Source organism: Ananas comosus, linkage group 11 (assembly GCF_001540865.1).
Source record: "Ananas comosus cultivar F153 linkage group 11, ASM154086v1, whole genome shotgun sequence".
Taxonomy (NCBI): domain Eukaryota; kingdom Viridiplantae; phylum Streptophyta; class Magnoliopsida; order Poales; family Bromeliaceae; genus Ananas; species Ananas comosus.
In genome coordinates, this window is record NC_033631.1 from 2,549,647 (window position 1) to 2,570,597 (window position 20,951).

The window sequence follows — 20,951 nt, forward strand, 5'->3', positions numbered from 1 at the left end:
GATGGGGTTTGACGAATATTCCATGACCTCTACTCAGTTGGAACTATGTGATAGAAGGATTGTATTGTACGGTAACTGCACCTAGAGGTTCAATCCAATATTCACTTCTGACTGGATTGCCACTACATGCTGCTAGGCGTCACTTGTGGATTGTGGGAACCAATAGAAATAATTATTAATAATAAATTATTCTATTAGGGTAGAATCAAAAGAGTTTGAGCCATTGAAAGGAGTTTCGATGATGATGTAGATGGAGATCGCATCATATCTCACTACCAGACAGAATTGCATCTATTAGGTCACACATATAAGAAATCGCGCATGATTGATATTTAGGAGACGATAAAAGAAGTTTATATTGGTTGGATTAATTGCAATTATAATATAGTTAAATACTAAAGTTTACTAATTTATTAGCAAAAGGACTAATTCGCAATTATTGTAAATTAGAGGTATTTATGTGTAAAGGTTGCATGGTGTATTTACTAATCGTCAGTAAATAATATAAGGACTTATGTGTAAATGTTACACACAAATCGAATTAGAATTAGGATTAGGATTCGGATTCTGTTAATATCATAACCAACTTGTTGGTTAATGGATAATCCAATCGGAATAAGATTTCGGTTAGAATTAAGATTAGGCTTAGGGTTTTCTCATTATAAATATATGTCATATGACATATTAAAATGAATGGAAAATTAATGCAAGAGAAATACAAAACTCTAGCCGTCAATCCTCTTTCTTCCTTAAGTCCTCCAAAATTAATCCATCGGTTTCGATCTTCAAAAGGTTGCTAGCACATCAAGAAGATTGAATCATCATCCTCAAGTCGATGCAAGAATTAATTCGTGATCAGATCACGGATCGAAGTGGTCGTCTAATTCGATCAAGGGCATGATTTCGTGTGGACGCGAGTAGAGGCCGGGCGTGTGCGTGGCTAATCGAGGATGAACAAATTTTAACAACGATTGTCGACTTCGCGGTGATCTCGACCCGCGCGAGGTAAAATAAAATAAAATAGATCCTATTTGATTAGATCAATTAGATATATTATTAATGATCTAAAACGAAACACGAGATGTTCTTTGGTTTTCAAGAAAATTTTTAATTGTGTTATTTTCTTCCGCTGCGTACACATGATTTTCTTACAGTGGTATCAGAAACACCCTCGTCGTTTGTTTTAGATCTAGTCTCTTTTTCGATGTTAATTGGGTTTTTCGAAACGATCAAAATCAAGATAATGAGGATTATTTTTGAACAATTTTGATTGTTTCGGAACGTTAATTAAAACCGACGCACGATGCGCTATTCACGCGGCCATGGCACTCGGCATGCGGCCGAGATGGATGCAACGTGCAAGAAGCGCTTGCATGAATTCGTCATGTTGATGACATACATGCACACATTAAACTTTAATGCCTTACATGTGGTCTCTTTAATTAGGATGGCCATGAAATATGTGCATAGTAGCACTAATTAATTAGATCATGGCATGGGCTTTTGATTGCATGTGGTACGCCGCAATGTGCATGGACAATATGCACATGGTGCTATGTCCGTGCGCGTGCCATGCAGGCAAGCAGCTTGCGTGCAGTCTTTGTGTGCAACGCGTTGGACTATAAGCGAAAGGCACACGACTCAACTTGGTCGGACATGACCGGTGAGGGCAAAATGATCACCAAAACACTACGCATTTAGCGAAGCGGGCTCACTTAAATGCGATTGCACACTGAATCGCAATTTAAATTAGTTTTAAATTTTAAAATTTAATAAATGAGATGTATTAGATCCTTTTTAATAATTTTACGAAAATTGCGATTCTTGAAACAAATAAAGATTTGTTTTTAAATTAATCTGAAACCCCAATTAATTAGAATTCGAATTAGAGAATTTAATATTATATGCATGTGATGTATATGAGGTGATGATCATGGATAGCGACCTTGTGATGTGCATGTATCATGTGATGGTGTGAATTGTTGTAATTTAATAAGGACCCTGTATTAGATTTTTTTTTTGTGCATGCGCGTGCAAATTAAATTATGTAATTTGGATACCTGCGTGTCTCATTACTTTTATGGGTTATAAAGTTATTGTTGTAAAATTAATAAGGAAAAAGAGTAGTTTAGGCTCCATGAGGATTTGTTGCATTCAAGAGTTGATGCGATGCGGATCAAATTTGGACCAGATGCTGATCAAGGGGGAAGACAAGGTTTTCTTGTGTGTATCAACTCCAATCCGATAAAGACGCAGAATAAGAAAAGGTTTTCTTGTGTGTAATATCCTTAATTATGACGCGATTTCCGGCCTAGTGGCTCAGGCCCGAATCAAGATAAAATCCATGATCATCACCGGTAGTTATTTTTATATATGCGATGTATGTATGCATGTGATGTGATGGTTTGCATGAGATGTAAATTAATAATAAATTAAAACTGATGAGACAACTAATCTCCCTAAATGAAATATTAGTTAATAGTGTTATGAACCCATTAGTGGCTTTCCACCGTTGTAGGGTGTGGGCGTCTCTTTAGTGTTGATTGATGCACCCGAATACGGGGGTCAGTTGCATTAGGGAGCCGCAACCATTCTATTCGCATGAGATGCTGTGCGGTAAGAAAGGGGTTGGATCCAAGATCTGTCAGGAGGAGGATTCAATGACATTCTTATTTGCACAATGAACAGTGGGTCAAACTTAACCACGAGATAAGGCCAAGAATCTGTCAGGATGAGGCCTATATCTTATGAAAGCAAAGATTAGATTGCAATTTGCTTGAGAAGCATTGAACAAGAGTTGTTCACTTAGTTGATTGCTCATTGCCAAGAATCTGTTAGGACGAGGTAATGTGTAAACAGATGGGACCGCAATACCTACTAGAAACTTTTAAATAAAGTTTCCGTTTTCTCCGCTCGGGGAGTGTGGAGATTTGTCAAATTAGTGGGAAGCACCATTTAGATTTAAAGACCCTAGCTAATCAAATGGATTATGATTAAGTACATAACTAATTAGAATCTTAACCTTCTGCAGAAAATGGCTGCATCTAACCCACTTGCCAAAATACTCGATACTAATCGCTTAACTGGACCGAATTTTACCGATTGGCTAAGAAATTTGAGAATTGTTCTCAATTCTGAGAAACTAGCCTATGTGTTGGACACAGAGACTCCAGCGGTGCCCAAAAATTCGACGGCTCAACAAAGAGCTGCAAGAAATAAATGGACTGATAACGATATGAAGGTAAAATGTTACATGCTTGCGTCTATGAGCAATGAGTTGCTATGCAAGCATGAGCACATGGAGACTGCTGCTGATATTCTACTTCAATATTTATATTGCGAAAAATACATATATTTGTATTTTCTCTAGACATGATAAACTATTTACCGTGTTTGGACACGGTGAATAGTTCACCGCGTTCAACTTAACAATCTGGCTCAGCCCCGCGCGCGTGGCGCTGACGTGGCGTCTGCGTGGCAGGGTGAGAGCCAAAAGTGCAAATATAAATTTGTTGGGACTATTTTTAAAATAAATTTTTTCTAGGAGGCTAAATGCAAAAAAAGCCCATGGATCAAACTTACAATATCATAAAATTAATAGATTTTTTTATGTAAAAAAAGCCTACTTTTTATTTTGATATGAAAAGTAAAAGGCTAAAGTACAAATAACCTCTCTATAAATATTCACTTCTGCATTTTGCCCATATATTTTTAAAAATCTCTATTTTATTTTCTCAAAATTTAAAATTATAGAACTTAATCTCGCATTGTTAATTTTTCTTCATTGTTCCATACATATATTATATGGTACAACTCAGTAACTATCTATATACCAAATTTATTCTTAAAAATGATGAAAAAAGAAAAGCACTTCTGTAAAGTTTTATTCTTAAAAATGATGAAAAAAGAAAAGCACTTTATACAGTTATTTAACGGAGGTAAAATAAAAGATTCTTATATATTTCCACCATTTTAAAAGATAAAATAAATATCTTGATAAGTTATCCGGTTGTATCACACTTATGTACGAAATAGTGAAGGAATAATATTGGCGTTATATTAAGTGCTACAATTTAAAAATTCAAGACTATAAAATAGATATTTTTTTAAAAAGATAGGAGGATAAAATTTAGGAAAAACTTCAAAAACCCTCCCTGTGGTTTCGTAGTTTCTCACTTTGTCCCCCTGTGATTTAAAATGTATCAAATTGCCCCCCTGTGGTTTCGTTTTTATTTTTTCGGTAGCTTTTCCGTTAATATTTCATTAAATTATATACAAAAAAACTTCAGATACCCATCTAGATTTATCAAATATTCACTTTAGTACCCTTTAATTTTAACTTTATTACTTATTTAAGAAAAAAAAATAATGAAATTGATAAGAAAAAGAGAAAAAAGAAACCACAGGGAGGCAAATTGATACATTTTAAACCACAGGGGGGCAAAGTGAGAAACTACGAAACCATAGGGATTTTTTTTGTAGTTTTCCCTAAAATTTAAAACGGATTTTTACAAATTTTTTTTATATTTTAACTAAAATAAATACTACTATTAAAAGTCCGTAATTTGAATCGTGGAAATTTAAAATTTAAGAATCATAATAAAATCGAACTCAGTCCTTAAGGAAAAATTTTTTTTTTTACTTCATTCATTTTTTTTAAAAAAAACTTAACTGAAAGTATAAAACAATTTGTGACACCCCCAATAATCCCACATCGGTTGGGAATGGAATTGTTATTAGGTATATAAGAGAACTCCACCCTAATGGTTTGGGTCCAACGAATTATTATTGCTAGCGGATCGGATCATATTGATATCAAAACCGATTCACCAGCCGGAAGTATTAGATGCGTTTTGGCTGAATCAGGGTCAGAATGACTGACTAAGTCAGGATCGATGAATGACAAAATTAGCGATGTGTGTTTAGGTTCTGTGACACCCCGGCTAATAATAGCATTTTAGGCCGGTGGGAGTTATTATTACTTGCAGGTTGAACCGCTATCCAATTAGATTTTAAATTTAAAATTTTAAATATCAAGTATATTAAATTTTTTATTACTTGTGCCAGAAACAAGTTGCAGTTGTATAAAGTTTTGAGGAAAAATTGTTGATGGACGCATAGGATCCGTTTAGGAACCGCCCGAATCCGTTGCACCAGAATGGGACGAAGACCTGACACATATCGCATCTCTAGGGGTAAGGTAAAAACGCAGGTCTCCTTCTGTGATCGCCGATCCGTACGTACGTAGCCCTCCCCCTCCCCCTCCCCTCGTTTAACATCCCTGCACGGTTTAAAGAACCCACCAAACCCACACCTCTCTCTCTCTCTCTCTCTCTCTCTCTCTCTCTCTCCATCCCCCTTATGCACACCCCACACGTACACCTCTCCATGTGACGCTTGTTTGGACCTGATCGTGGACTCGGATCACGAAATGTGTTAGAAAAAACTCTGACCAAATATGATACCGAATTTAATGGGATATGAATATGGACATTAAAATTTAGTATTTAATATATATTCGAATTTAAATTTATATTCGAAAAAAAAAAGGATGTGAATGTGACTCTTAATAAATTAAACCACCTTTATCTCATAAGAGAGATGTTAATATATATGAGATAAAAGAGATGTTAATATATATTAGAGCCGGACTAAAATGCCTTTAACAGCAAAAAATATTGGTGCCGGTAGGTTTTCGGTTTTTGGACGAACATTCGTAACGTTAGAATGATAGTGATCCCCTAAAATTTAGTGAATGGTTCATGGAATATCATGATCTAAGATGTAGAATTAGTCAAAGGTATAAATTTAATGGTGAAAAACTTGATAGCACAAAGTACTTGCTGTTATTAAAAGCATTATAATTAAACTCTATATATGTTATAAGAGAATAAAGTGATTTTCTATCATGTACTTCATTTGTTTTACTATAAATTTTATATTAAAATTGTATTTATATTTAGGCTAAATTACAGAAAATCTTTCTGTCAATATCTGTTTTTTCACTTTCTTTTGTAAACCTACACTTTGCCCCCTTAAAAAATAAAAAATATTCACAGGGGGTAAGCTGTCAAAATGACCAAATTGCCCCTCATTCTCTTCGTCTCCTCCTCAGCCGCAGCCTTTTCTTCTCTATTCTTCGCGCCTCCCTCAATCCCAACTCCGACTCTGTTTTCTCCATCTGCTCTCCCGCTCCTCCAGCACCCTCGCCGCCCCTCCATTTCGGTGATTGTAGGGAGAAAGATCGGAGTGGGCGTGGACGGAGAGGTGAACAAGGGCAAGGCGATAGAGGAGGGCGAAGGCGTGTGTGTGGGCATGGATAGAGGGGTGGGCGAGGGCAAGGCGGCGGAGCGCGAGGGGATGCGGCCGAGGACGTCGGTGAGGAAGTATAAGGGTTTCAGGAGTATTTTGGGTATAAAAAATAGAATATAAACAGAACCCTAACGGAACAGTGACGACGGGGGCCAAAGTAAACATTTTTTATTTTTTAAGAGGGTAAAGTGTAGATTTTCAAAAGACGGGAGGGGGGCGGGAGGAGGGGGAAGTGAAAATATGGGTGTTGATAGAGGGGTTTTCTATAGTTTAGCCTTATATTTATTACACTATCAAATTTTATTGAATAAATATAGGTACACAAATTGTGAACACAAGTGTGAACCTTTAATTGCATTATGCATCTTATTTGCGCTAATTTAGTTTATATTTATACAAAAATAAAACTTGGTTGAAAGTTCATGGACTAGCAGTGAAATTTGTATTGATCGGCATTCAATAATGGAAGAATTGCCTATATATCCCTAAAAATTTCTGAAATATCTAATATACCTCTACCTTTTTGTTTCAAATATACCGCCTGTATATTTCTCCACTATTCAAAATACCCCCGTTGTTATTCCAGTTAAATTATCTTGGGTTAAATTTAGGGGTGGAAACGAGCCAAGCTCGAGCGAGCTAATCTCAGCTTAAATTCGGCTTGAAATTAATTTCAAGCCTAAATTTAAGCTCGAGCTCAGTTTGAAATTAATTCGAGCCAAGCTCGAGCGAGCCTAATTTCAAGTTGAGCGAGCTCGAGCCCTAAACGAGCCGCTTGAAATTCTCAACATCGAACGATTAATAGTTTAATTTGTATAGAATATTATCTATAATTTGATACAAAAATATGTATAATAATTCAAAATACAAAATAAGTATATGAAATACGGTATTATAATATAAAAAAAATAACTTATGAGTTGAATATCTAATATTTTCAGTCTCGCATGTCTTTTCTTCCACTTTCAATCTTCATATTATTCCTTTTCATCTATGCGGTCAAAAAATAAATAAATTATGTAGATAAATATTGGATTAAACTATCCAATCATATATAACTAAAATCAAATTTTTGTATAAACAATATTTTTTTAACTTAAAAATATTCTGTATATTTTTTCAAGTACACAACTAATGGTAAAGTAGGCAACATCGAGCGCATACTGTTACTTAGTTACTTGGGGGGCTTCAGACTTAGCCGCTTGGGGTGAGAGATAGAGAAAAAGAGATTAGGGATTTATAGCTCTGTGAAAGAAAGAGAGAGAGTGTAAATTTAGTAAAATTTTGCCCTTTTGTTGGCCTATTAGATTTGTTTTTATGGGACAGCAACATTAGTCCAATTTTAACTAAACTCAGATTACTCACTCAGCCTACATATAATTAAAATATTATATATATATACTTTTTAATATAAAAATAAATAAATATACATATGTATTCTCTTATGTATATAAATAAATAAAGATATATAAATAAATCCCCCTAATAGTTTTGCCTCTCTCTAGACAAATTGTCCATACTGGAATTGTAACTAGTAGGAGGGTAGTTATATATATCTTTATTTATTTATATACATAAGAGAACTTTTTAATATAAAAATAAATAAATGTTTAATATAAAAATAAATAAATGTACATATGTTTTCTCTTATGTATATAAATAAATAAAGATATATATAACTACCCTCCTACTAGTTACAATTCCAGTATGGACAATTTGTCTAAAGAGAGGCAAAACTATTAGGGGGATTTTTTTTGGACTGGGCTACTATTAGTAGCAAAATTCCATTGTTGCTACCAGTTTTTTAGCCTTTGGATCAACTCTTTTTATTATTTCTAACCATTGGATTAAATACTATAACCCAGTGGGGACCACTCAACTCTAACCGACTAATATCATCCAGACCCTACAATTTTTCATCCAAGGGTTAAAAACTTAATAGCAAAAAGAGCGTTTTACTATTAATAGTATTCCAGCCTAATTCTATATCTCTCTCTCTCTCTCTCTCTCTCTCTCTCTCTCTCTCTATATATATATATATATATATTCGAGCTTTTCGAGCCTAATCCGAGCGAGTTGAGTAATACTCAAGCTCGGCTTGAAATGAATTTCGAGCTTTTTCTTTTGTTCAAGTTCGGTTCATTTAATTTCGAGTCGAGCATGAGCAAGCCAAATATCGAGCCGAACGCGAGTCGAACATGAGCCGACTCGCCATTTGCCAACCCTAGTTAAATCCGAATTAAATTTCTACTAGAGTTAAAAAAAAAAAAAAGAAAAAAATACCTCTCTTGCCTCTAACCTAAGAACAAATAAGAAAAATTAGTGATGGTAGAAGGGTATGATATATTGAACCTTAGCAAATTGGCAAGATTACAATATAAATTTATACTTGATTGAGTTGGAGACGTTTTGCACAAAATAGGCCCAAAAACGGACTTTAAAACTCAAAATTTAATTTTTAGAGGACTAAAATTGAAATACTTAGTTTGGAGGAGCTTTTTGGCATTTTTGCTATATTAGGCGGTGGAGTCCATGTTGACATCCCATCCTTATCTTCGTTTTTGTTGTTAAGTTTTACGGAGATAGAGAGAGAAGGGTAGAGCACAAAAGGAAAAAAAAAAGGGGAGAGAGAGTTTGGTTTCGTTCTAGCGAGTGAGTGAGCAAGTTGAGCGCGCGCGGGTGTATTTTTAGGGTTTCGACGTCGCGGTTAGTATCACGACACTATTATCTCTCGTTTAGACTATTTTGATAATTTTTTTGGTAGAAATTGAGATATGTGTGTGTGTGTGTGTGTGTGTGTGTGTGTGTGTGTGTGTGTGTGTGTGTGATATTTTCTTAAAGATCAATAGACAGCTACAGATAGTGTAGACTATAACTGTAATTTGGACACTATGACAGTATTATCATGATCTGTTTGATCATCGCATTTGACCACAGCCTGCATACTATGTTGAGTTTGACAGTAATACTATACTCGGTTGGGGTAGTGCCCCGCGAGTGCCACTCCGGAGGTTGGATTATGAGATATTATTATGAAATAGGGCTGACAGTAGTTTGCGTGGTAGTGGACCAGTATAGGTAGGTGTTGGACACAAGGCAGCGCAAACTAAATCTGATTGTTGAGTCAGTCACTATGATTGGGTATTATTGCAGTATTTTGTTTAGTATTTAATTGATACATGCAATACATGATTTACAATTTTAGTTATATTGTAGAGGCATGATAGTAATAGTTATTTTCCGCAATTATTTATACTAGTATCTGTTCCTTTGTATTGCTTAGTATTTACTCTCTTTGCCTCTTCTGGGCCTAGTGGTGTAGACCGTCGGCGTTGTCGACCATACCCACTGGAGACTATATTATAGTTCTCATACCCTCTTTATTAATATTTTAGTTCAGAGCCTTCAGCACTAGCGACTGATCGAGATAAGGGGATTGTAGAAAGTTAGCATCTTCTACCTTTCTTATGTGTGTAGTTGGACCACCTATTAGTGAGCAGCCTGTATAGTGTTTTGAGATTTGGAGTGGTCAGAGATATTGTACCATTATGAGAACTGGTGTAGTGATGATTGTATATCATTACAGTGTTGCTATAGTATATAATTTTTATTCTTCTTTGATATCCACTGTTGTTAGATTTTTTTTTTTGAGTAAAGTAAAAAAATAAAAAATAAAAAAAAATCTAACAACAGTGGATATCTTAGTTAATTTTGTTTGACAGGTTTTGCTGACGCTTCGTATGTATAAGGAGTGTCCTTGTGCATGTAGCGGGTCTATTGACGTAATCCAGACTTTCGTTGTATCCCAGATGTCAGGCCCCGGATTACCATGTTTTTCCGGGCACGCGAACAGACCTGTCGTATACATAGGAATTTTTCATGTATACGAAGCAATAGTTGTACCTGTAAGCAAGTTATAGCTACAACCAAGTGTATAGAGCTACTAGAACTAAAAACATATATAGAATATAAAGGGTTCACTGTACATACAAAAGTCCACAATAGCACCTCACTTTAGCGAGTACACAAAACATAAAGTATGTATACAAATACAACTCACTACCTCTGATGGATACTTCGCTAGCACGGCGACCAAGGCTGGTAGGGATCTAGCTCGCGACTCCCTTACCACGGTCAGAATCAGCAAAAGCAGCAGCCGTAGACGAAGACTCTGCAAAAAGGTGTCAACTACTCGGTGTGAGAATTACTACAAAACAGAGTAGTCCTCAGTGGGTACCGTTACCGACCTCAACGGCCTACCCACTAAGTCTACAGTAATGATATGCACAGGATAGTAAGAAAAGTTGGAAAGAACTCTACAGCTACATGCCTCTATACTATTGCTACCAAAACCAACTATCTGAAGACATAAACATGCATCACTAGCTACCACTGACCCAATCTCACATGGGCTGCCCAAACGGACCCACCTTGCCTGTAACCAAGCTACATTGTACACCACCCATGGGGGGGGGGGGTGGGTCCATGTAAACTGTCCAAATAGGACTGCTGTGACATCAACGCAAGTCAAAGGCTTACTCCGGAGCGGCACTCGTGAGCGTGACCCAACCGAGTATGTAAAGCGTGTCTCTATCAAGCTCAATCAGGCTCATACAAGCTATGGTCAACACAAATGGGTCAACTGGTCTAACAACCAAAGCTCACGTACCCTTGGCATAATCTGATGCAAGATACAGAAATCTAGGTCCACCGTCCATTCCGACGACACTCGGCAGTCCAACACAGACTAACTCAACTATAAAAACTCACTCGGCTCCTCAGCGCGAGCGTAAACTCAACCTACACTATTCTGAGTATCCACTACGCACTAATAGTGATGATACAAAAGAGCAACAGCTCCTGAAGTTAAATCTGGTAACTTTTCAGAAAATGACAGTATAGGTTTAACTAGTTTTCTCCTAAGTCAATTCTAGGTTCAGCATAAAAATGTCTAAATTACTAGATCATGCTCCAAAACTCAGATTTCATAAAACATGCATTTTCTGAATTTGAGCTACTAACATGAAAACCAAAACAAGATCCACATGCTGACAACTCTACAACTTAGGAGGAAATCTGACGATTTCGATAAACATCAACCCACCTCGAACGCTCATCCAACATCGGCTAGAAGTCGAAAGGAGAAACTCCGCACGCTCGCTCGACCTCCGATGTAGTGTCCTTCGTGTTTGGTTGCCCGTGAGATTTCAGCATCTGAGGCTTGTCGACATGTCGTGAGAGTGTCGGAACAAGTCGGAGTCGTTTTGACGCGAAATGGACGCAAAACGGACTCAACGTGATGCGAGAGTGGAATTCTGACACTGAAATCTGCAAACTGCAGGATTTCAGTGTTAAGTATCGGTACCTGATATGAGTATCGGTACCCCATTGGATGGCAGAGATAGAAGCTCTCGGGTTTGCACGTATTTGATGCTGAGTACCGATACCTGGTTGTCGAGTACCAGTACTGAGCTCGAGTACTGGTACTTCATCGGGCAAGTACCGATACCGAGTGCGCGAGGCTGCGGGCTGAGGGCCGAGTATCGATATTCAAATGGAGTACCGGAACTCCAGCTGTATTTCTGAGTAGGTAAGGGGTATTTTGGTCCTTTGAAGAGGCGTTCAACCCAACCTTATCCTCCACCTTTATATACGTGTAGAGAGCTCAGAGAGGGGTTTTTGCTTGTTGTTTCCTTTCTCTCTCTAGTTTTGGATGTCGCTTGTGGTAGAGGTCGCAGCTCGAGCTCGGGTGGATTTCAATGTTGCTCTGGAGGGTCGTTCGAGCGTGTGGGCATCGCGGTTGCGCCGTTGGAGGCTGGGCAAGCGCGTGGATTCCCTCTTTTCGACTTTTCGCCGTGATTGGACGAGCTTTTTGAGGTGGTTTAATGTTTGCCGAAATCGTTGGATTTCCTTCTAAGTCCTAGCATCGTCAATATGTTTCCTTGGTTTTGTTTCTTTTGCTAGTACTCGAATTCATGGAATTTGTATGTTATAGCATAAAATCTGAATTTTGAGTTAAGCTAGTAATTGTATACATGTTGGACTTGGAAATTGACTTAAGAGAAAACTATTCAACCTTATACTATCTTCAGAAAAGTTACTAGATTTAGCTTTAGGAGCTGTGGTTCTTTTGTATCGCCGCTGTTAGTGTGCGGTGGATATGAGATTAGTGTAGGTTGAGGTTACACTCGTGCTGGGATGTCGAGGTCGTTTTACAGTAGTGTGTAGACTGTTTCGTACTGTCGGGTGCCATCGCGGTTGACGGAGGACCCAGATTTCTGTATCTGCATCAGATTGTGCCAAGGGCACACGAGTTTTGGTTGTTAGACCAGTTAGACCCTTTTTGCATTGACTACAGCCTGTGAGAGCCTGATTGAGCTCGACAGAGACACGCTTGCATACTCGGTTGGGTCGCGCCCACGAGTGCCGCTCCGGAGTCTGGCTACTTTGCTTTGCATTGATGTCGTAGTTGTCCTGTTTGGACTCTGCTCGCCACCGGCAACCCTCGGTGTGGTGTACGATGTAGCTTCGACAGGCGGGACGGGTGTATCACAGTCCCTGATGAGATTGGGTCAGAGATTGTTATTTTTATATCTACAGATAGCTCGTAGTGATTAGCGATAGTATAGTAGCATGTAGCTGTAGAGTTCATTCCAGCTTTTCTTACTATCTCTTGTACACATTTCTGTAGACTTAGTGGGTGAGCTGTTGAGGTCGGTGACGATACCCACCGAGAACTACTTGTTTTATAGTAGTTCTCACACCCAGTTGTTGACCCCTTTTTACAGAGCCTTCGTCTGTGGCTGCTATTGCCGCTGATTCAGACCGTGGGAAGGGAGTTGCGAGCTAGATCCCTACCCATCTCGTTGCCGTGCTAGAGGAGTACCTTCCATAGGTAGTTTTGGGGTTTTTTGTACATATGGTTATATTGTCGGGGTACTCACTGGAGCGAGTTGTGTTGTAGACTTTTTGTATGTACAGGAACCCCTTGAGGTTTTTATATATATATATGTTTATTTTCAGTTTAGCAGCTCTATACTACTGGTTGTAGTTATGTTGTGATTACAGGTACAGCTATCGCTTTGTATACACGAAAATTTTCTCTGTATACGGTGGGTCTATTGGCGTGCCCGGGGAAATGTGGTAATCCAGGGCGTGACACTGACAGCCTCAATCGGACTAAACCACGACGCGCGCGCAATCCTCCAAGACGACGAGAGGGGAAAAATTAGCTCGTTCCTCAAATTCCAAAGAAAAGAGAAGAGAAGCTAGAGAAAGAGAGAGAGAGGAGAAGCTAACAGGGTTTCTCTAAGCTTCCAACACTTCTATACGAGCTGAGGTCGGTTGGAATGAACGACACACAAAAATGACCAAAAGGCCCCTTACCAACTCATTTCTGCCTCTGGGGTACCGGTACTCAACTTGGGTATCGGTACTCGTCCCTCAAACTGCAATCTCGCGCTGGGTACCGTTACCAGCCCGATGCAGTACCGGTACTCAAGCTCGGTACCGGCCAGTACTCAACAACAGATACCGGTACTCAACATCAAACTGCGCAAACCCGAGAGCATCCAGTTCAGAAATTTCATTGGGTACCGGTACTCCTCCCAGGTACCGGTACTCAACACTGAAATCCTGCACTTTACAAATTTTAGTGTCAGAACTGCACTCTCGCACAGCGCCGAGTCCGTTTTGCATCTAATTCGTGCCAAGACGTCTCCGACTTGTCCCGACACCCACCAGATGTGTTGACAAGCCATAGCTACTGAAGTCACACATGCAGCCAAACACCAGGGACACTACACCAGAGCGTGACAAAGGATATATTTAAAAAGGAAAAAGTCAAAATACATCTTTATGTCCTAACTTAAGGATAAATAAAAAAAAGTTGGCAATGGTAAAAAAAAAATATTTAAATAAATATTCTCAATATTAGTTTTCTAAAAATGATAAATAAAAAAATCAAAAACCTTGTAGGTGTATATAGGCAATTGCCACTTCAATGACATTGCACAAGAAAGGCACATGGGTTTCTTGTGTGACGGCCATTTAGGATGTGTTTGGTTTAAAGTCAAAACTGGTATCAGAATCGAAATAAGAATAAGCTGGAAACAAAATCGGAATGATTTATTATCTCATTCTGTTTGGTTTGCCGCTTGAATCGAAATTGGAATAAACAATTCTCATTGTCGGTGTTTGGTTTAAATAAATACCAGAAAGGTAATCAAATTGATATGCTAAATTTATCTTTATAATATGTTAGTTTAAATTCAGACTGAAAATTAAATATTAAAAATTTATGTCAAATGTCAAAATTTTAAATATATTCTTTTAAAAAATTAAAATGTGAAATTGAATGAATAATACAAAATATAAAACTAAATTTGGTTTATTCAAATGCAAACTTAAAACTATAATTTAAACTTCAATTTGAATCCATAAATTTAATTTAAATTTTAAATAAAATTTGAATAAAACTTTAGATTTTAAATTAAATTTAAATTTAAATTCAAATTTATAAATTAGATTCGAAATGTTTGATTGAATTTTAATTTTTAATTTATATTTAAATTAAAAATTAAATTTATAAATATAAATTTAATTTTCCATGAAAAATTAAATTTATATTTAATTTTTTCATAAAAAATTAAATTTTTCATGTCCAATTTTTTTTTTCAGAAAATTTTTTTTTCTATAGTTTTACAAGAAACCAAACACACTTTTAACCAAACAAACCCTTTCCAAACAAACCCTTATGTAGTACAATCCAAGAACTGACGTGGTAGAGCTGGTCCTCCCATAATTTCTTTTCCTGTATACGCAACTCCGAACCGAATGTTCCACAACTTACCTTCGCTGCTGCTGTTGCTGCACTCGGTCACACACTTCCATGATGGCCACCCTAACTTCTCCTTACCTCTCCTCCCCCTTCTCTCCTCTCCTCCTCTCCCCCTCTTCCTCACCTCCACCACCACCCCACCACCACCATCATCATCTCATTCACAAACGCAACTACTTTCAGTACAAAGAAACGCCCAGGCAGGTCCCTCTCCCCTTTTACATAACCGCCAGCCTCCTCAACGCTTCCTCTGCTGCCTGGCCGTCGATCACGGCGGCGCTGAGGCGTCGTCCCCCCGCCGGCGGCACCGCCGCCCGCGGAGTCTCCGCGTGGCCTCGCCGCGCGGCCGGCGGCCACATCTACCCGGCGATCGCCATCGCCGACGACCTCCGCTCCGCGCCGCCGCCGCCGACGCCGCCCCCAGATTCTCTTCCTCGGCTCCGCCTCCGGCATCGAGGCCTCCGCCGTCCCGCCGCCGGCTACGAGTTCGCCCCGTCCCCCCCTCCCGCCTCGCCCGCCCGCTCTCCTCCGCCCCTCAACTCCTCCTCCGCTCCGTCGCCGCCTGCCTCCGCGTCCTCCGCGACTTCCGCCCCGACGTCGTCGTCGGCACCGGCGGCTACGTCGCCTTCCCCGTCTGCCTCGCCGCCCTCATCCTCAACATCACCATCGTGATCCAGGAGCAGAACAGCTTCCCCGGCCTCACCAACCGCCTCCTCGCCCCCTTCGCCGCCAAGATCTTCCTCGCTTTCAATGCCTGCGTGAAGCACTTCCCCAAGAAAAAATGCTTCGTGTACGGCAACCCGGTGCGCCTCGCCCTCCGGCGGTTCACGTCGAAGGTGGTGGCGCGGTCGCACTTCTTCCCCAAGGCCGGCGCCGACGGCAAGGCGGCTGAGGTCGTGCTCGTGCTTGGCGGCTCCATCGGGTCCGCGGCTATCAATATTGCGATGCTTAACATGTATTATGAGATGCTGATGGAGCATAAGAACAGGTACATCATATGGCAGACGGGGGCCGAGGGCTACTGCGAGATGGAGAGCCTCGTGAAGAACAACCGCCGGTTGCTGCTCGCCCCGTGAGCTCTCTCATTCTCTATGCTTCTCTAATTTTGTTTGCTGGTTATTATGATCTTTGTTTAGTTGATCAACTAACACCATTCTCTGAGCATCTGCTCAGTGCCAAGATATAATGCATGAAAGGGATGGCAAGAGGGAAACTGCAAATTGGGAAAAGTAATGGCATAGTGATAAAAGTCCCGTTGCAGATGATTTCTTTACTTTGGAGTTGCTAGTTAATTTTAGAAATATACGAATAAACGAGTGTTCTCTCCGTCTTTAGATTTTCAAACTTTGCGAGTCTTGTATCTTGTGACAGTGATGAACCCAAACCGTTAGAAAATATTTTAGGACACTGATGCGTTGATAGGATGGCTTACTTATGAACATTGTTAGTGAATTTGCTTCATATCTGTATTCTAATTGAATTTAGCTTTTTCTTAGTCCAATTAAGTAGTTTGTGCTTTGCTTACTTTGGCAAACTCTTGATCGCTGTTAGATCTAACGTATAAACTCATAATATTAGATCATACCAGTTCGAAGCGCGGAATTAATTGGCCCACAATCTTCACCATGCTAGATTCACAGGTCCTTCAGTCTCTGCGTGTCGTAGATCATCATACGGAGTCCTTCGGATCTCCTTCGTGGTTGGGAATCTACTTACATGAAGTAGATTTAGTATTCCACGACACAAGAAACTATTAAAACAGAAAAGGTGACTGTGGAAGGCTTTTAGATGAAGGGGAAAAGTTTTTCCTGGTCCTCGCAATCAACCCACGTTTTGCCCAATATAGCCTATATTGATAGGTATCTAGATGGCACTCTTTGGAGTCAGAATGAAGACATCAACCCATACAAATAATGGTGTAGTTTATACCCCAGGGTCATTCGGGCACATCAGATCAAGCAGCTTTTAATCCCTCAAGGAAAAAGTGTGCTCAACCCCTTACAAACCTCGTATGTATTCACAATCATATCCTAGCTTCCTCAAAGCGCCATGATTGGCCGACTAGTGAATCCAAGTGAATGATGCGATTCCAAATTTGCCTTCCTATCGCCCGAGTGCCATTAGGATCTGAACTATTCGCTTTCCTAGTAATGCTCCTTGAGGTCGAAGGTCGAATTAATCATGACCATAAACAAACGCTCTAAAGTAGCGGACATTAGTTCTTCACTTCATGACATAGTCAAAAGTCACAAAGGGTACGCTAATTGAGATTAAACTCCAGCACTCACATAGTGGGGAAGCAGGGATCCATTCATTCACTTCTTGATAGATCGTTAAGCACATGCAGCATGAAATGCATGTTATGGTGGAGCTACTCTTACCAAGGAGTGTATGTCTTTCTCTAAACACCTTATGAGTTGTAGTCTAGGCATGCCACTTAATTAACTCGAGTTCTTTATTGACTCGCTTTCAATAGCGCCAAAAGAAGTCTCGCACTTGGCTTCTCATATGCTACTTGGGTTGTAGGAGAACATCCATGTTGGTCTCCTACGTTCACTTAAGACCTTATCCTGGTTTCAACTAGGGCGATATTTTAATAATTCAAACTAAGCTCACATTCACAACGCCAAAGTTCAAACTTTTGTCTCATCTCTGTTCGCTCAACTAGTGCCAGAGGCGATTGCTTGCATGAGCAAGCCAATCTGATCCAATTGACATACTTTACGATTTGCGTTAGTTTTAACTCATACAAAAATTCACAAACGTAGAGGAATGAAAGCATTTAGAAGCAAATCAATGTCCAAAAGTTTTTATTACATGGTGGTCGAACCAAAAAACAAAAAACACAAAACATATTTGATGCAATTCTTGGGATTTGACATACCTCATAAATGAATCCCTAGTAATAGGCTTAGTAAACAGATCAACAACCATTTGATTCTTGGTGATATGCTTCAAGACCACTTGCTTCTGCTTAGCAATGTCTGTTATGAAGTGGTACCTCACATCTATATTCTTGGTTTTGCCATGGTATTTGGGGTCCTTTTCAAATGCTAGTGCAACTAAACTATCACAGTAAGTCGTTACTAGATTGGTTGCGTGAACAACCAAGATGCAGCAAAAACCTCCTTAACCAAATGGTCTCTTGCACAGTGTTGCGTGCCGAATTCCCTGACCCTTGATCTAGTCAAAGATCCTCCTTGGGGAGCATGTCGGGATGAAAAACGGTTGCCGATAGTGACCCTCGAAGTTTGCGCCTTTCGGCTGGATCAAGCGATTCGGCTGATGAGGGATCGGATCAGCCGAGTTCGAAAACTTTATTAAAGATTAGGTTCGGCTGGAATGAGCCGAATGTACGGACCAGCTACAAATTTGACTCGATAGATGAGCCGAATAGAAGAAACACGCACCAGTTGGTCGGCTTGAAGATCCGAAAGCCTTGGAAATTACGCTTGAGGAAAAGTACAAGGGTTGAGTGTGCCGGATGGCATACAGACTCGGTTGATCTACTTAGGAACTACTTCTAGGGAAAAACAATAAATGCGGGAAAGTAAAAGTTACAAGTAGACTACTCCTAGAAAATGCAGGAAATTGCAAGGAATAAGGGCGGTCTTTTGTTCACAGGGAAAAGACCCCTTTTTAGGGCGTTATTGACCTATTTATAGATCGCCCCTTGTGATCAGTTATTACCTATACATGATCGGCCATTATTCCTGATTTTTTGGACCACTTTCAGCCGATCGGAACCACTTGCAACTGCTTGCGGTTACTGTAACCTCCCTTAATTCGCGTAGCTGTTCGTTCCTTAAAAACCCTTCCGATGCTCCCGGTGTACAGCAAGATTGCCACCTTTAAATGGAATATTGGCGTTCCACCTGTCCGCGCCTAATTGGCTCAACACACAGCAACTGATAATACCACATATTTGGCCTCCATGTCAGACAATACAACATCGGACTGCTTTTGCTACTGCATGATATGGCGCCATTGTTCGGCAAAAAAACATATCCTGTCATCACAGTCACCTCCCCAGTCGGCATCACAGTAGCCAAGTAGGTGCAAATCTCCACCTTCGTAACGCTGCTTGCAGTCACACGTGTAGTTTTTGTGACCGACACACATCGGTACGGCACTGCACACACCGTGCAGGCAAGTTTTCGTTACGACCTCGTGCCGGCAAGTTTTCGTCACGACCTCGTGCCATGACGCTCAAATCCTTGGTTTTGATGACGTCGATCTTTTGTAGATAATTCTTTTTTTTAGTAATGAAGTGGACCAGCTCCTTTTGTATAGACGGAAGGGAGGAGAAGAGGGGCGTGACTTACATATGAGGTTTCTGCCATCTTGTGAGGAAGGGACCTATGCGTGTGTTCTTCATGGATAAGTCAATCTCAACGGTCTTCGTCCTCCAATGATTGATGTAACATCTACGAATAAAAAAAAAAGAGAAAAAGAGAAGATAGAATAGGTAATAGGATTCCCCATGGAATTGCTCTGGTCAGAATTTCTCTGTATTTTGTCTCACACAGAGGAAAAGTTTGCGAGAAAATTTGTCCAAACAAGATTTTTCGTAATTCTTGAAAACACAAATTGCAATGAAGCTGATGGCTCATATTTACAAATATTCCTAGCCCTATGTTTCTTAAAAGGATAAGAAGAAAAGGAAACTAAATCAAATTGAAACTTCCCCAATTTTGTAAATCCTAATCAAATCTCAAGTCAAATCTAACTAGAATCATAATTTTAATTGAATTACAAATAGAATCCTAATCAGATAAAATAAACAAAATATCCAAACATAAAAACAAACTCCCAATTACATTCTATAATCTATCAGGCTCCAATTTGGGAGGAAATTGTTATAGTCAAATATGATTCGACTCGGGCTCGAGCTCAATGGCTGTTTCCTCATCACTCCACCTATAAAGACTTTGTACTCCATAGAATCTCTTCAATACCTCATTCAAGTTTTCTTAGAATTAGTTCCTGTTGGCATCGTACAGTATCATTTTTATTACAATGCAATTATTATATTGATTGCCTTTTGCCTATCGCTAATTTTATGCACAAAATGCTATCACTTCCTGTTCACTATCATATTCTCTTCCTTTCCACTGTTATAACTCATATCTAATACTTGTATCTGTTATAATTCCTACTCTATTTTTGCTTTTATTCCTCCCACCTTTCCACTATTACAATCTCATCTCTAATACTTTTGTCTACTATAATACCTACTCTATTTCTACATTTACTTCTCATTTCACATTTTCCACTATGATTGGGTTTTGGTGCAGCATCTCACTTGTAAGGAATTCTTCAACTTGATATGTATGTTTCTCTTTCATTTTCATGCTAACTTATTGAGTTATACAAAGGCTGTTAACCTATTGCAACCATCCAGTCTCTAGTTTGGGACATCTATTGCTGGTTTTTTGATTGGACATTATCCTCTAAACCATTAATTTTTATTGTTTCACACTCTTCGTTTTATTTCATCAAATCTTAGGGGGTGTTTGGCTTAGCTTTTAAAAAGTGCTTTTGGGTTGAAAAGTGATTTTCGGCTCAATAGAGCGTTTGGCAACCTCATTTTTAAAATCTGATTTTATTTTTCAGAATCAGAAAATTGATTTTGAAGGCCTCAGAATCAGAAGCATAAAAAAGCTGCTTCTTAAAATCTGATTCTGATTTTGGACACAAACTTCAAATTTTTATTTTAATTTTAAATCAATGTTTAAATTTAAATTTAATTTTAAATTTTAATTTTCAGATTCATTTTTGAATTTTTAAATTTTAACTT

At 39.0% G+C, this 20,951-nt stretch overlaps 1 protein-coding gene across 1 annotated transcript in view; it reads left to right on the forward strand.

Annotated features, from left to right (window-relative positions):
* Positions 6,076-20,951, forward strand: part of LOC109717560 (UDP-N-acetylglucosamine--N-acetylmuramyl-(pentapeptide) pyrophosphoryl-undecaprenol N-acetylglucosamine transferase) — a 25,216-nt gene continuing 10,340 nt past the window's right edge. The window contains exons 1-2 of the mRNA XM_020243408.1: positions 6,076-6,412; positions 15,335-16,223. Of these exons, the coding sequence (XP_020098997.1) occupies positions 6,076-6,412; positions 15,335-16,223 (1,226 nt within the window). The remainder of the gene's footprint in view (positions 6,413-15,334; positions 16,224-20,951) is intronic.